This window comes from Melopsittacus undulatus, chromosome 5 (genome assembly GCF_012275295.1).
Source record: "Melopsittacus undulatus isolate bMelUnd1 chromosome 5, bMelUnd1.mat.Z, whole genome shotgun sequence".
Lineage (NCBI taxonomy): Eukaryota > Metazoa > Chordata > Aves > Psittaciformes > Psittaculidae > Melopsittacus > Melopsittacus undulatus.
This window is the reverse complement of record NC_047531.1, coordinates 29,444,883-29,462,694: the sequence shown is the minus strand read 5'-3', so window position 1 is coordinate 29,462,694 and position 17,812 is coordinate 29,444,883. Positions and strand designations below refer to the sequence as shown.

Here is a 17,812-nt window from a genome sequence, read left to right as displayed (position 1 = left end):
TAACAACCTAAGATGTAACCCAGCGTGCCACTATTATCCCCCCCGACAGGCTGAGCTTTAACTAGGTTAGCATGAGCTTAGAGCACAAATCACAAACAGTGAAACCTAGGCTGAAGGATTATGAAGATAGTGTTTTACAAATTTGCAGACTTTCAGGGAAATGACTTGTTAGTGTAAACGAGGACCTACTATTTTTTGGTGGTAAAAAACATTTACAGAACCTAGCAACTTGCTTAGGAGCCCCGATACTCAATACCTGTATGAAAAAGCCGTACATTACTGCTAAGAAAACTGTTCTGCAATTAATGATTCATTTCAGCTTTTATTTTTCTCAGCTTATCTGGCAGTATCTATGGTGAACAAATACTAAAGGATTACACTGAGATGTACTATACGGACACCCACAGATTTCTGTGTTTCTTCTAGAAGCGTATTCTAGCTTCTCCTAGAAGAGTCAAAAAAAAAGGGGGGGGGGAAATAAGCAACATTTCGAACATGATTGGTGTAAAAAAATGGCCATTTCATGACTTTGATAAGGGGGAGGATGGGCTGTCACCATCACCACCCAAATATAGTTTCTTAGGGAGTTCAGTCTTTTTGAGGACTGAGCTCTAGAAAAGCACACCAAAAAACATGGATGAAGTGAAAGGGAATTTTGTCTATGACATCTATAGGGTCATGGCTTTCCTCTGTCATGTCTATCCTCCCAGCTGATGCCAGAAGCAGGTCAATAGTATGGTGCAGTTAAAAAGTAGCTGTGCACTGGTCTCTGTGAGATATGCCTGGTCACCCTTGTCCAGTTCCTCCCAAGAAATATCCAGGGAAAGGTACCAACACTGCAAAAATCACACACCAAAGCTACTGCTAATTAATAACCTTATTACGCATCCCCAGAGAGATCAGACTAATGAGCGGATCACAGATGTATTGGCAATAAACAACACAGGAAACTATTCTCCTATAATGCACTGTTGTTAGAGTCTATAAATCCAGGTAACTTTTGTAAATATTCTTAATTTGTTAATATTCTTATTCTTAATGAAACTAAACTTCAATTTTAATTATTTTTCTTTATATTAAATTTAAACTAGACTTGCAGTTGGTCTCAAGTGTCAAAAAATCTTGTCTAAGTTACTTATTTGGAACAGAAGAGCAAACAGAGACAAAAAAGATAAAGCCAAACTGTTTGGAAATCAGAGAACTGGGTAAGGGAGTCAGAGTAACACCATACAAAAAAAAAATACAGCTTTATTTACTGCAACTTGTGATTTAGTAGGCAGGGGAAACAACAACTGAGGCAAGAAAGTGTAGGCAGCTGAGGAAAAATTGAGGAGGAGAAGGATTAGAGGTAAAACATATTCCTCCTCTTTTCATTTGCTTCAGCTGGTGATCATGTTTACCCAAAAGTCCTTCAGCCCAGCATGCTCCTGGAGTAAACACTGACTTCAGAGAAGCTGAGCCTTCCCACTCTTGTCTGAATTTGATCTACAGGACACCAAACTGATATAACTGCCGCATTTTGCTCATTCTCAGACAACTATCACACATAGAGCATCCTTATTCCATGGGGTGAGGCAGCCTGAAAAATCCCTGAGACTGATGGACCCTGGGAGCTGCTATGCTGCTGTACTCCCCAGTGCAAGATCGGATGTCTCAGCCCTGTCAGTTTCATGGATATCAAGGGAAAAGAGTTTTGATGTCTTCACCGAGATTGCTGTTATATGTATGTGTACCTCCATGCTACAAATTACAGTCAAGAATAAATTCATATCTCTGTTATATATGTTCTGCACACAGCAGAATGGCTAAGGAATTTACAACACCACCATTTCTGAAGAGGCACATTATGGCTTATACAAACAGGGAATTACAGATTGGATTTCCAAAACTGTTCATTGCTGACCTAACTGTTTCCACTGAAGTCAATGATGAACCTCCCATAAACTTGCCAAGATAGGCAGGCACTCACTGCCTGAGAAAATATGCCTTTAATTTTAATTAAATGGAAATGAGCAGTTGTAGTAATATTTGTATTTGTATAGATCTATTTATCAGCAGTACAAAACCATGGTCCTAATGTAAACAGGTTAGACCATTACATTAGCTCCAAAGTGATTATCTATTCATAAGCTTTCTGTGTATACGTACATGAAGTTGACACAGCCCGTCCCTGCAGGTGGAGCAATCCAAACAAAACTGAGGTTTGTAGTCGGGAGATGGCTCACGTGCGACGCAACCACACTGCACATGAACTGGTTTCCAAACTGGTGGTCAGACATAATTCCTACAAGACAGACACAGGGGAGATAAACAGTAACACATTTTAATGCCTCATTGCAAGGTGCTAACAGACTGAGAAATACATCTGCCATGTGTTTCATCATGGGGACACATCATGGAGTGAAACATCATGGAGCAAAAAAAAAAACTAGTATGTCACTGAGTAATTAGAATTAATGTCAGTGAAAACACTGGAACTGGCCTTTGCTTGAGCCAAGGCTGACTTTGTATTTATTACAAGGCTCCATGTATTTATTACTGTTATTCTTCATGAGGCCAATACCAGAGGAATTATTTGTATTTTCAAAGGAGGAGCTGGATTGCAGCTGCTGTAAATCAATATTATTCTATTACCTGACTTACACCCATTTAAGATATAAAAGACAATAAATTTTGAAGGAAAAAATGCTATGTTTTATTATTTAAAATTAATCTTTTAGAGAAAGGTGTATTCTTTTATTAGACAGGCAGGTATTTGGGAAAAAAAAACAAACAGTTGAGCTTTGGATCATGAACTCTTCTAATCTCAAATAAAAGCAGCAACCTTCAACAGTTTTACCACTATACATTCCTTTGATTTTTTGAATCAGCCTCTAACACATGGATGAATGTAAATGTCATCTATTTCTGCTTCCTTCAGGAATTCACTGCAGTTCATCATTAGACAAAAGAACTGTATTTTCAAACAAGAAACACCAATATCAGACAGCAGTCTTCTCCCCCTCAGAGCCCTTCTGTGGGTTTCCACAAATAAATGCAAACCATTGTTTGTTTAACACCCTTTAGCTAAAAGGCAATCAAGAGTGGATTACTACACCTTTAATGCTAGTCCATTAAACAGTAAATATTGAAATATTCTTTTGAATGCACTTATCAGAAGGAAATACCTTGTTTCAGATTATTTTGTTATTGAACCTCCAGTTCAGAAAATACTGATGGGGCCTGAAACACAGTTTATAAGATCATGAGGAAAAGCAAATGGTAGTAGGTACCTCCATGTTCAACAAGGTCACTGTTAACTATTAGGTGATTGTGTCTCAGAAAGTTTATAGTGCCTGGTATTTCTTATATTTACTTGTTGCAATTCAAACAACAACATAGAAATAAAACACATCTCTGCCTCCTCTACAGCTACTTTTGATGGTAATTCTGCAATGCAAAGCCAGAAATGTCTCTTAACCCCTGACAGATCCAGAGGTGGAAGGAGTTTGCAAGTGAGATTTCCACCAAGAAGGGGGACAAATCCTTCTCAATGCAGACACTCTGCTCCACATGGTGCCTCTCTAGGGACTGTCATGCCAGCATCATGTTGTTCCAGGGAGGGGGCATCTCACAAGCAAACCATTCACTATGTTACGGATCAGAAGCAACCTCTGAAATCCCATTCAGGTACTGATGAGAAACATGTACTATAGTGTTATATGTTATTTATCCTGAGGACTGTTAAATTCAAAACCATCTTCAATATTTTTGGGGAAGAAATGACACCACAGTGAGTTTATCCCAGGAACATCAAGAGACAATGTATGATGGCAATGATAATGTATCTTTTACAAATGACCACAACCTTCTCACTCAGGCTTTTTCAGTTAGTTCCCCACTGAAGTATACATATGAGGTTTTCCATCATTTGTGCAGTTACACCTTTCAGCTCAAATCCCCAAGCAATGCTAAAGCCCATCGGGTCAGGATGATCACAAAGAAAGCTCAGGCTCACCAAGGGGGAGCTTCTTTTCTGGAGATCAGTAGAGGGAAATCCAGGGAGATGGTACTGTCCTGACTCTTGTTTATTGCAAGACACTAGGTGCAGATGAGGTCTGGCCTCCTCTTGCCATACTGTGCTGCCATTTTAAGTACAGTATTATTTACATTCCTTGGCTAATTGGGAGGGGTTGCATTAACACTCTCAAAGAAACTCACTTGACTGGAACCAAAGTCACTGCCCCAGTCTCACTGCTGAATTCTATCCAGTGGTGCCCTGCTGAGACAGATGTGTCCAATAATATGTCCAGAGAGGTCACTTGCTGGGTAAGTGGTATTTAGGCAATTAGACTTTGCTGAGGGTGAAAAGTGGCAAGTCTGATTCTTTTCCAAAGCTGTGGGTCTTGTCCCTCTCTCTTTGAAGTTTGTGTTCAAGCCAGTGACTTCAGTGATGTGGGCTGTGGTCTCTGGGAATGATGCAGAGCACCAGCTCTCATCTATCATCATCTCTGGCTGAACAGTGGGAAACAGAGTGAGCCACAGACTTTATCAGGTTAATTAAATAACAGATGCTGTCAGGGGCAAAACAGAAACAACCCTTCAGGTTGAAGAAATCCCCCTTTCTCTAGAGCCAACCAAAGGCAAGAGAGGACAAAGACTGCCTTACCACATCCCCCAGCCGGGGAACAGGCACACCAGCTTGGGAAATGTGACCGCTTCCCTCCTTGGCAGCAACTTGCGAGTTAATGAATTCCCTAGGTTTCAGGCAGTAGACTGCAAAAATGTGTCTTATACATCAAACACATACAACATCTGTGGAGAATTTCTTTTTCCTTTGATTTATGGTTTAAAAAAAGAACAATTTTGCAGTGACAAGAATAAATTCTAAACAATGAAAAAAAACAACTCATTCAAATTTCTGCAGAAAAAAAATCAATGAATACCACAGCGAATACTCAAAGTCCAGTTTTATAATTCTACCACCATTTTTTCTTTAAATTTTACTAAAAATTTATTTTGATAGTTTTTACAGCTCTCCTCATCTGCTGGACCTTTACTGGGTTTATCAACAGCATTTTGGAATTCAGAACCTTCAGAACATTTCACATTAAGTACTGACATTTCAGTGAGTGAGAGAGTGATATAAAAAAAATGTTTTTGATGCTTAAACCCCAAGTTTGCTACTGGAAAGGTGAACATAGAAATAGCAAAAATGCCAAAAATGGAGTCATGCAATAAATAATAAGAACTCGCTAAATTAAGGAAGAATGTAAATTACATTCCAAAGAATGTAATTTCCCTTCTTGCTTCCAGTCTTTTGCAGTACCCTGGCAAGCTGCTTCCCAAACTGAATGTTTACCCCATAACAAATCAAAGGATAAATATGCATCAGCATTCTGCTGCTGCAAAAAAAAATGACATTAATACAAAACAAGCCTGATTCTATACCAGCTCTCAGAACAAAACTGTACCCTACATGCACCTCAGCCAGCTTCAAATACAGAGCGTTCCTTCTTTAAGGTGTGCGGCTCCAATCAACACTGTTCTACAAATGTTCCTTCTCATGTCTGTTGACCAGTGCAACCATGTGTGTTCAAGTCTAGTGTTCACTAAAATAATAATCCTAGGGTAAAGTTTTAAGATTTGTCTTTCTAAAACTCTATAAACACTTCTGCAAATAATCAGATGTTTCCATGTGACTGACTGAATACTGAAATGTTCAAAGGTTTGTGACAGCTACACATCCACAGCTCTAAAACATACTGCATGCAAAGATGCCCTGAGCATCTCTCTGAACTCCTATTCTCCTGGTTTTTTACAATATGCAGTCAGCACACTGGCATGTTTCAGACATCTGCACTTTCTAGATTCTCCATCCCTTAAAATTTCTGAGGCTTTTGCAGTCTTGGTATAATCATTTAAATCCCAGACACGCTTTGTACCTGTCAACAACACTGCTGGGAGAGATACTAGACATGGTCTATCCCTCTTGAGATTTAACTCAGCAACTGCTTATATTGTGCAAACCTTTTTAAATGTGCTTAGCCCTATTCAGCACTATCTATCGTCACTGAATCAAAGAACTTCTATGTGAAGAGATTTCAAGAGATAGATTAAATACAAGAAATTCAGAAATCCAGGGATAGAGAAAAAATATTACATGAAAAATATTTGGTAAAGTCAGATGACAAACACATACTTTCAATCTTTACTTGTTAATGATAATCAAAATCACTGCAGGGAAATATTCTGCCTCTTTTTTAAGGTGGCATACAGGAATATGAGTGAGATGTAAAGATGCTGCTTCAAGTGGTCCATAAATGGCTAAGCACAAGTGCAGTTCCAGAGCTCCTCGCTTTTATCACCTTGTTGTATAGCTTCTCCAAAAGGGAGAGCTATAGAAGATAGAAACTGTTCTCCCAGCTGGGCCCCCAGAAGCCAAAAGATTATCTTTTCTAATGGTAGAGCTTGGAGTGCATCTAATGTGGCAGATAAATATAATAAGATTCACATCATTTTCTGCTTTCTAAGTCTGAGAAACGTGGATCTGTAGTACTCCTCACTTGCAACATGACATATCCTCCTTACATATCCTCCTTAGGAAACAGTTTCCTAAATCACAACTTTATACAAAAAGCTCTGCATGTCAAGGTCCTTGGTAAAGCATTCATTGAGGCTGTCTTAACAGACTTTTCAACACTGAACCAGATGTTAAGTAGTCTAAAACTTCCTGTTTATTATATTAAGGGAGAGGGTTAATGTTAAATACAGGTGTAAAATGAATGACCGCATATTTGTTTTGATGCCTCTAAACTGATTATCTGTTTCCATTTTCAAAGTTATGCATGAGTAAAATCAAAATGCCAAGCATAAAATATTGATGAAATACCAAGAAAGCAAACTTGTAAGCAACCAAATCACTCTAGGATCTTTGGGAAAGTGATCATTCCTGATAAGTAGATATTACATTTAAGTAAGAAACAGACACTTTCAAGTTAGATTTTCCATTATGTAAAAATTAAGTACCTCGTCCTAGAAATAGTTTTTTTCCTATAGGAAACAGAGCTGGTGACCTATGTTTGCCACACAGACTCTAGCATCTCGAAAGGTGATCCATAAACCCACAAGCTAAGCATGATTTTGTTTAGTGTCACAAAGCAGTGAGTAATGTAATCTGGACTGTGCCAGAATACACTATTCATGCTGAATCCCATACTAAACTGGCCAAAGCAGAACCTGCAGTTTGCTTCTCCCATGCAGCACCAGGGATTTGTTCTGAGAGGGCAGCCCTTTTTATTTTTTTCCAAAATGGAAAGATGCTGTAGCTACATTTTTTAAACTGAAGTATCATTTAAAGTAATCACTTTGGCAGAGAGCTTATGCCCATGGTCTCTTCTTCCCAGAAGCACATGGTCTGTATGAAGTTGAAAATTAACTGTATATAGAGCCCCCCCCCCCCGCCCGCCCCCACACTCTCCTGTTGCATATAAGACCACACTATACAGATGCAGGAGTGCTGGGAAAAGTGACACAGCTTGGTGGATAGTAGTAAGGAGCCTGACTTTTTAGTAAAGTCGCATTGGACAAGTCTCCAGGACCACTGCAGAACAGGGTTCTCCTGCAAGTTAAGGGAAAGCCATGTGCCTCTCTACATCACTTGAGTGAGCAGCAGAGGCTGTGACACAGTTGGGCAGGTAGATGGCAAGACCTGAATTCACAGAAATCCAAGTGCAGGCCCTAAGGAAGTTTCTAGGCTAAAATCTATTAAACAAATGAATGTAGACACCAAGTGCATTTTACAGCTGCTGAAGCTGCCGTTTTCAGAACATATTTTCAGAGCTAGGTACCCCTTTGTTCTAGGTCGCTTTGGATGTCTTAAGGACCTTTTTGATCCTGGCTGAACACCTCCTTGCTGAAGGAAAGTGGTGAATGAACTTCTTCCTTTGCTTTGCTTGTGTGCAGCTTTTGCTTTACCTGTTAAACTGCCTTTATCGAATCCATTCTCTTCCCTACCCCACTGGAGGGCAGGTGAGCTATTGGCTGTGTGCAGCTGAGTTGCCAGCTGGGATTAAACCACTACAAAATGAAATACATGTTTTCTCTGAATGCTATAGAGAGTGAAATAATGCTTTATTTTAGTTACTGGAAGAATTTTGAAGAAATATCCTAAAACGTTATCAACCGTTTTCAGGACTCTGAAATTAAAGAGTCTTAAAACTCTTTAGAAAACCAGTGGAAGGAAGAAAATCAAATATTTTTTTGTGTTAACAAACAAATAAACAAACAAAAAACCCCAGTATGTTTAAGAAAAACATCAGTAGTCCATGTTAAAAAAGGACTGTTAGGAATAAAGAAATGTGTGGAGATGGTAACTCCAACTCCATATAAAACATGAACACAAATGTATAGTTACGAGCTTACTCAGTTTCTACTCAAAGTAGCCACCTGAAGGCAGCTGAACTACCCCTGCAAGTTCCTTTCAAACTGAGTAAAGGTGCAGAATCTGGCCCTAAGTGAACTGCATTCACCTAGCTAAAATATGTTGTTGCTGATTGATTTTTTGGGGATGAATTCATTCTGCTTCACAGGAAAAACACATCTCTTTTGATAGAATGTAACAGACTGCTAAAGCACTTGGTGGCCTTTGTGATCAATTAAGGGTCAGGATGGACTGGTAAATAATTAAATAGTATGAGGAAAGAAAAGACCAGCAACTGTCAGATACATTCTACCACCTGGCAATATATCGCCTTTATCTTTCTTGAAGTCATGTGTTTGTTTCACTATTATTATTACTGCTTCATTATTAAATAATATATCATCTCAGCATATGCAGCGCTGGGGAATATAACATGCAACACGCATAGGCTAATAAGAACAGTAGAAAAAGAACGGATAAGTGTATAACAACTTAATAAAGTCTCACTAAAATCCATAACTCTTTTTGTGGTCAAGAGATAAATAGAGCCTGAATACCACAATCTGATTCCTGGGGGAAAACTGCTGTGCTGAAGTGACTCAGACCTGGTACAAGAAGTAAGGGGTTTATAACCTTCTATATGTATAATTTAAATGTGTTTTCTTTGTAGTTCTGAAAACAACAAATTATTCCAAATTTGCATTTGAATTACATTCATAATTAGGGATCCAGGTATTCAGCAGATCAGATTAGGGCATTTAGGTGATACAAAGAGCAGTGGTTTATGTTCACATTTTTTTAATACTTACTGAAGCAAGCACTTCACTAGTAATACTAGTTTCCAGGAAAAAAAATTGTTCAGATTTATGAAAAATTGCTTGGAAAGAAGATTTTTTTGCTTAATCTGTCTTATAATGTTCTACTTTTAAAGGATTGTTAATCAAAACTTTGGAGTGGCTTTTTGTTAGAAACCACTTAGGGGTATAATTTCATCTCAGGGATTTATGAGTCCCAGTCTCATTACACCTAACAGGAGCTACACATATGGAAATTGTGGTGCAAGGGGAGGAGAATAACCCCTTTCATTTGCATAATTCCCCAAGACGCTGAATGAGCCCCTTGTGTAATGTGCAATATGGCTGCTTGAGTCAGGGGGATGGGAATGGTGAGACCCTTGCCTGAAGTGTGCTGTGGTTTTAGGGTGGCCATTATCAGGGTGGATGAGGGGACAATTTACAGCTGAAGTCTAAATGCTCCATAGAGAGCAACACGGTATTAAGTGCTCCAAGGCAAGTAGATTTAGTAACAGTAAACAGCGACCAGCAGTAATATAAATAGAAAATGCTAATAAGCTACTGTGTTGCTGAAATATAGAAGAAAAATATCTCTTTCAAAGGCTTGAGCCAAAATCTATTTTAAATATTTTCCTAACAGCCCCAGGATGTTTTATAATAGCAACTTTTCTATTTTTCTTTATAGAAACCTATTAGGCTGTTACCTTCATTCTGCACTAGATATTCATAGGTCTATGTATTACAGCAATGTATTACCGTTTACCCTTTTGCAGAAAAGCAGCTGTCCCTGGTTTGCATCCACTTTTTTTTCCCCCTATTATTGCATTTGATTGGTGTCTCATCCATATGAGCAACTTTTGCACAACTTCCCCAAAATACCATATTGTTCTGAATCTTAACACTTTGCAAACCTTATATGGGTCCCAGGAGCCAAACATCAGAGACACTGCTTGATAGGTTTTGTACCAGTGACAAATGTGACAAAGGACTATCCTGTTATCATGCCAGACATCTGCTCTCACCAGACTCATTCTGAAGGCCACCAGTAACCACATCCTTCTCCCTACAGCAGTGACAATTCACCAAGGCAGCACTGGCGTCCCTAGAATTGCCCCAGACTTGCTTTAGTAGAGGTGAAAAGGTGAAACTGCAAACCAGTAGTCTTAACTGACAAAACCATACTGACCTGCTCACTTGAAGAAAGCCATGAGCCAACCAAATCTCTCTGCTTACCAGTGCAAGTAACATCATGTGAAGCATCGCTGGTGCAAGAGCTAGAAAACAGCTAGACAGCCCAATAAAAATGTAACTGCCCATACTCATCTATAACACACATACATCCTGACTGCAACTACACAGCATCCTTTCCAAGGCAGTAGCTTCCAAAAAAATTCTTTAATGAACTAATCTTCACCCCAGGCTGTGCTGGGCTGCATGGTTTGCATTCTGACAGCACCCTTCTCTGGCTGTACTGGTGCTGGTGACACATCCTGATATCCTGTTCGCTCTTCAACAGCCTAGTATGACTAATTGGGATAATGGCTTCATGGCTTTACCTACAAAACCCTAAATCTCTCTTTAATTTATTTTAAATGAACTTAATGGTTTCTGGCAGCAGTCTGCCTTGTAATGCATTCTCTCTATTTTGATCCTTTGCCCGCAGACGTATTTTGCATTTGCCCGCATTGCTGTCACTGCCTCAGTCATTGAAGGATGCACTCAGTGCCTGATATCTTCTTTGCACTTGCACCATCCCTAATTACACTTTACATCTCTGTTATCGACATTATTGGTGAACTCTGATGTTTTAAAATTGCTAGTTTCCTCCAAACCAAATTAAGTCAATCAAACCAATCAACAAGAATATACGAAACCAGAGGGACTACCATGGAAATCTTTTTCCAGATAGAGTATTTATGATTTATATACACCTCTTTCCTTTTTAGAGTAATGTTACGTGAGTTATTCTATACTATTCCCCAATTCCTTATCTCAGATGATCTGAAAGTCAGCTTGAAACCATGCATTATGAACAGATACCACAATGTGTCCCTCACCAGTGTCAGCTGCAAAATCTCCACAGAACTGGCTACAGGAGGCAGTATCTATCCAAAGCAGCAGTCTGGAGATGGTCCAGGTGTCCCAATCCCCTCCCCAGGGCTTGGTTTGCAGCAGCTTCAGCAATGCCCACGTTCAGGTGAGCTATGTAAGGCTGAAATGACCTGTGGCATTGGCCAGTATGAGAGCATGTGGGAGATTCTGGGGATGGGAGTGTCTCATAAAAGCCTTTCCTATCTGCTCAAGAAAGATTGCATGCAGGAGCGACGCATTTGAGAGGGAAAAGTAAGTTGTGACAGTGACACCAGGGATGCGCACAGGAGGAATAGGGGCGGAAGTTTTGATGTTCTGGTACTCATAAAGCTGGAGTTTGAAAACCAAAGTGTTTCCCTGTTACACACTTCTCACACTATCTTTCATCACTGAATAAAAAGTATCAGCTGCAAATTGCAGACCTCTGTGGTATTTTTGGCAAAAAAGAAAAATTCCTTTTCTACAAACACCCAAACAGTTGTTGTCATTTATTTTTTTGCAACTTTAACAACAGAAAACTGGAACTTAATCACTGAAAAGTCTGCCAGTTTTTCCCTTTTCCTTGTGAAATGGACAATCATTTACTTTGCCTCCTGTTCTATCTTAAATAATTCAATAGTCCCACTGCTGGCAACTTCATACTGCATCTCCCCCACTGATCAGCAATGGATTATAATGTTGAGAGTGTTTCACTAAGCAGCTACTAAAGACAAGAGCAGCATGCCCAGCAGCCTGAATTTCTGCCCACTAAAAGCAGAATGGTATCCATGAAAAAGAAAACTCCTCAGAAAACAAGCTAATCAACATGAACAGCAGCAAAACTTTCAGGAAACAAAAGCTAAATACAAAACTTTACACACTAAAATAAGCAAGAATAATCACAGCCAACAAGCCCAGAGGGAGAGCAAATTATTTTTCTCATTCATTTCCATATTACTACTTTTAACTCTAACAAGAAAAAAATCACTCATGAGAAAAAATCTGGTGCATTGCCCCCCAGCCATATGGTATATATTAAGACATACATACCACAGACAGAAAATTGTAACACCGCACTCTTACTTCTATCTGACAACACATACTGTCAGCTGAGAGTCACAAGCAGAGAACAAAGTAATTTTTCATTTCATTCCTTTACCTAAAACTTACTACTTCTAAACAAAACATTACCAATCCCAAATATGCAAGGGCACTTCCAGATCAAATATAGGAAAGGCAAATAAAAGCAAGCTACCAAGAACAGCAACCCTCTTGTAAACGATCGGTCAACATAAACAGTAATTTTGGGGGAAAAGACTGCTGAAGTCTTTGTCCTCAAAAGAGCACCTTATGACTAAATAGTAAAGGCTAATCTTCTGCATCCCATTTTTTGGATCTTAAAATATTGTCCTGGGAGTGCTGATGAAGCTGCTGTTGGGGCAGTGCAGCAGCAGGGCTGAGCTGTATCCCCAGGATCAATGCATGCTACTCCACGGACCTGGGCGAGCTGCAGCCCTCTCTCTGGTTCACATCCTATGGATTAACCTATCCATTTATGGGGATAAAAATTAAAATATAAACCAACATTCACATCTGAAACCTAATCAATATTCATGTGATAGCGGCTAATGCCACCATGTGTGCGAAAACTAAGCCTGCTCAGAAATAGTTTGTCAGGGTCCCCCAGTACATGACCTCCAAGCTGACTCACAGATTTGCTGGAAAGAAGAAACCTTTATCCAGAGCTATGGCAATATGAGTACAAAACCCATCAAATGATCACCTATAAGAGGTCTGAGTCGCATTTCAGGATCTGGGGCAGAAGTGAGAAAAAACATTTGTGCTCCAGACTGTGACAAGCAGGGGGTGAGTGGGAGCAGAGCACCCTGGGTGCTCCTGCTGAGGTACTTCAAAATAGATGATAATCTCAAAACTTGCTTAATTCAGTTCCTTGAACGAACACTTAGCTGAAAGCCTGCTTCTCTGAGCAAACAACCTCCACTGCAACTTATTGCAATAAATGTTCCAAGATTTTGCTGCAATTTTAAAAAGGGTTTAAAGAATACAGTAAGTCACCTTAACACCCAAGGGACTTACTCTAGGGAGCAGCAGTCCCATTAACATATAAAAAGAAGGCTAAAAACATGAAGATCAAAACATGGCTTTGCTTTTTGACCTGCTAATCTGCCATTAACAAGAAAAATATCTCCAAGAGCTGCATTCCTACAGTGAAGTTCTCCCCTTCCTTATTGTTCTGCAATCTGATGAAATCAATAGGAAAGTGTGTGCCACAAAGGGAGAAATATGACTTTCCATCTCTAGGACTCAACTACATGTATTGTTTAAGGCAGATTAACCCTTCAGAAAATGAGGAGGTTCCCTAATTTGCATTCATCGAAGCCTTGCCATGTATGTTAATTGATTTTTTTTTCCCACTAGGACTTCCAGATACTTTGCAGTTGTATCTTTGCTGTCTCACACTATAACATCAGCTCTTACAAATTCCAGCCCTTCTTTACATGTTTGTGTTCTCTGTTCTGATACTGATGCTTTTCTTGGAAGGCATCTATTTATGAATGGAGTTAGTGCTTCTGAACCTTTTTCCCCCCTTTGATAGAAAAGCTAGTATATAAGAGGATATTTCTGATAAATAATATATTTGCAACATCCAAGTAGATTAGGGAGTTTCCAACTCATTACAAATATGGCCCAATTATGCCAGACAGCTTGATTTGGAAAACAAGGGGAGTCTAAAGCTGGCTAATAGAGTATTATTTACTGCAATGTCCAAATCATCACTGAGGAAGGAGACAGTATTGCATAAACTGCTTCTTAGGTGGACTGAAGCCGACCTTCCACACAAGTTAATCCAAAAGGCAACAGAGCCATTCTGGAGTGAGGCTGAATAGAGCACCATAGTGGCCTTCTGGGGAAGCCCCTCTCTGCCAAAAAGTGAGCAACGACATGGAAGAGTGGGGAATGCCCCTGTGTCCTGCTTCGCTCAAACGCATTCATGGTAGTATATTTGTAATCACTAGTTATGGCTGTAAGGAATGACAATATTCTCCATGCTTATAATACTGCCTGGTCTTTATTTTGCAGTTTATCTCAAGGAATCACCATATTTCACTTTGAAATAATTTCCATAATCCATTTCCTATCTATTTTGCATGCAGGGTGCCCTGGCAATATGTCTAAAACTCAAGGGCTGCTGATACTCTTCATACAGGTGTACATGGATTTGTTTTTTTTTTAGAGACATGCAGGTTATTATTACTTACACAGCCCTATGCAGTGAAGTGTGGAGTACAGATAGCTCTTCAGAAATTACATCTAGGCTTAAAATAACCATATTTTGATAACCATAGAGAAATAATAACAATGGCATAGACCAAACCCATGCATCATTCAGCTTTTGAATACTTCTTTTTTCCTTGTTCCTTCTCAAATCATACATTCAAGAGAGTTTTTCTTTTTTTTAAACAGCAAATAAAAGAAATAAAGCATCTTATCACAGGCAAATACACAGACCCTCACACTGTGTGACCTAAGCCCAGACCCGTCCAACCCACATCAACAACTTATACCACTTGAACTATCTTACTATTAATTTTGGCTATGCTGAAGTCACTTTTCTGAATAATGAGACTCATGTGGCCATCTCCAAATTAGCTTTCAGCTGCTTAAATCAGCTACTGATACGAATATATAAAGTTGTAAAACTCTAGTAAAAAATTCAGTAAACACTTGAGCCATTTGCCCCAAATAACTCCCACGGGTATGGTCCAGACCACTTGAACCTATACTTCAGATGCTTAATGAGCCAGTCCTCACACTGTAAACAATTATGCTCCTTTTATAAACAGCATGGAGAGATAGGCGCCTGTGATGGGCTCCAGAGAAGGGTACCTATAACTTGTGTCCTGCTCAGTTGCACGAAATTTCAAGAATTGCTTGATAATAATAATTATGGAGCACATAAAACATATAAACATATCTAGAAATTAATATATGCAACAAAAATATTGTGATGCCCTTCAGCTCACCCTACAATACAATTACTTCAAAGAAAATAACAGAAAGAAAAGTTTTTCTTGCTAGCAGGCACCTTTGTTTTTGTATTGCAAAACAAATCCCCAGTATTCACTGCAGATGTGACATTCAGAGATTTTAGATCTTTTTATAACTAATTTCTCTCACTCTGTGCAAACAGCAGTTTTTCAGAGATGTGTAACATGGGTGGATTGTTTTAGAAGAATTATACCATTAGGGATATCTACCTTAGTAAATTTGATTTACTTCTGGAGTAGGAAAAAAGTAAGAGTTGCTCAAAGATTGTCTTGAGAAGAACATTAGGGACAGAAAAAAAAAAAGCTGAAGTGAAGTCATGATAAATCTCTGAGTAGTGGTGGGTGAGGCAGGTTGGTTTTCGTGCTCTCTCTGGGGTGCTTTGAAAGGTAACAAAAGATGCTACATTAATATAGGAAAATTGAAACTAATCCTCAAGATAAACGCCCTATGAAAGAAACAAATCTTTGCTGTTGAAGTTGAACATTTTAATGTGATGTGTCATTCATAAAAATGAATGAATGGTTATATTTAAGGCTGAGCCTGAAATGCCCCAGACAATCTGGACAATAAAGTAGTAATTAAATGACTACATCTTTACAAGAATAGTTGTATATATAACTATATAATATACATATCAGTATAGGTCTTCTTACAGGAAAAATGAATAAGTTAGTACAGTATAAGATATCTTTATCCTGTTAGAACTGGATCTCTGCTAGAGACTGTAATGGTTTGATCACAGCTTCCTTCCCAGAGCTCCTGTTGTTACATGAGAACAATTTTGTGTGCATGAAATACATCTTACAATCCAATATATAATGGCAAATTTTATTTTAGAATTTCTGAGACTTCTGTCCAGATGAGATTTCCTGAAGGAAAGCCTTTCTTTAGTCTGATGATCTAAGCAGGAATAGCAGTACTTCTGCTTTGAGACTCATTTTTTTCCCACGGAGCTTTACTGAACTATGATGTGGTTATGTGGTTCTTCCTTATAACTACTCAAAGAAAGAACATCCCATTCTTCACTCCTTCCTGAAGGACCAACAACAGACTGTGTTACATCAAATGAAAAAATGCAGCTATGCCACATACTGTAGCACATTCCAGGAAGACTGACTGTGAACTGAAGTCTGACTCACCCGCAAACTTTCATGCATTTTGTACAAACCATTAGTTCTAACTTCCCCAAATCCAACATCCAACTTCTTGGATTAATTTTTCACAAGTAAGAAGCAGATACTCTTTCCTTTGAACAGCTGTGTCTCTGTTAGTTCCTTTGTCCTCATGCCTACTTCTTCTTCACTCCCATTGCTTCAGCAAACTTACTTCCTCTCAACCTCTTCACCATTCCATTATCCATACTCTCTTCCACATCTTCCTACCTGCTTCCATGCTCTGTATACCTCAAATATCCCTGTTCAGATTTGCTCTACAACTCATCCTTTCAACTCATTTCCTCAAGCAGCTCTCAAATGACAATCCTCACCAGAGAACCACAGAACAGAGTTATCTTCACCTATCTTCTTGATAAGAAATGGACCCAAGAAAATATCAATCAGCTAACTCCAAAGCAAACTACCAGGACTCATGAAATCTAGTATATATTGGACAGGGGTTTCTCTGTCTCTGATCTCAGAACACTGCCCTCACAAAATCCAAGAGCTCCTGTACATACTTGTCAAGTCCTCAAGCAACTTCTGGAACTAAAATGATCCACAAAGAAGGAAAAGTGTCCTTTCATGGCAATGTGCCATCATCAAAATAGCACTCTTCCCTACATTGGGCAGCCATTTGGATGAAAATGAAGTCTTCAGACTTCCAGTTTGGTTCACAACAATTGCTGATTCCCTTTGTTTCATTCCCATTATTTGAAGGGCCTTGATGTTTTCAGTGTCATCTAAACATAACTGGCCTATGCTGTAATTAAACTTTGATCAAATTTTTAATGGGATCTCAGAGGAAAACAGTATTTGACTAACTTGTATTATTCTGCATGTATTAATCAAGTGAATTCTTCTTGAACTGCCTGAATTTCACATAATAACTGCTCTTCTCCATTGTTAATTAGCAGAGCAGGAAAATGATAGAATCTGTTTTCACTGGAATAATACTTTTGTATCTAGAATATTCTAAAACTTTTAATTTTGTCAACTCTGATTCACTTAGTTTCAGGATTTTTAGCCACTACTAAGGCACGTAAAAATGTAGTATCCATATATTAAAAAATAGTCCCAAACAATAACAAACCATACACTTATGGCACATTAAGAGCTTGAATTGCTAAGGCCAGATGTCCCTTATAAATCACCATTAAAGAGCACTTCCATGAACACTGCTGTTAGCATTTTAATCAGTAATCAGGAAACAGATCTAAAATCACTAACTGCAACCCTTTCTGAATGATGCAAACCTTGGCCAAGTCGAAATAAATCCTGAGTCAGATGAGTCATATGAAATCTGGTAAATAGAGTCTGTC

General features: G+C 38.8%; 1 protein-coding gene across 1 annotated transcript in view; it reads right to left on the bottom strand.

The window, feature by feature from the left end:
• The window catches only part of RELN (reelin), a 291,275-nt gene that overhangs the window by 209,030 nt on the left and 64,433 nt on the right, over positions 1-17,812 (bottom strand). Inside the window, exon 3 of the mRNA XM_031048313.2 lies at positions 2,149-2,284. Within this exon, the coding sequence (XP_030904173.2) occupies positions 2,149-2,284 (136 nt within the window). The remainder of the gene's footprint in view (positions 1-2,148; positions 2,285-17,812) is intronic.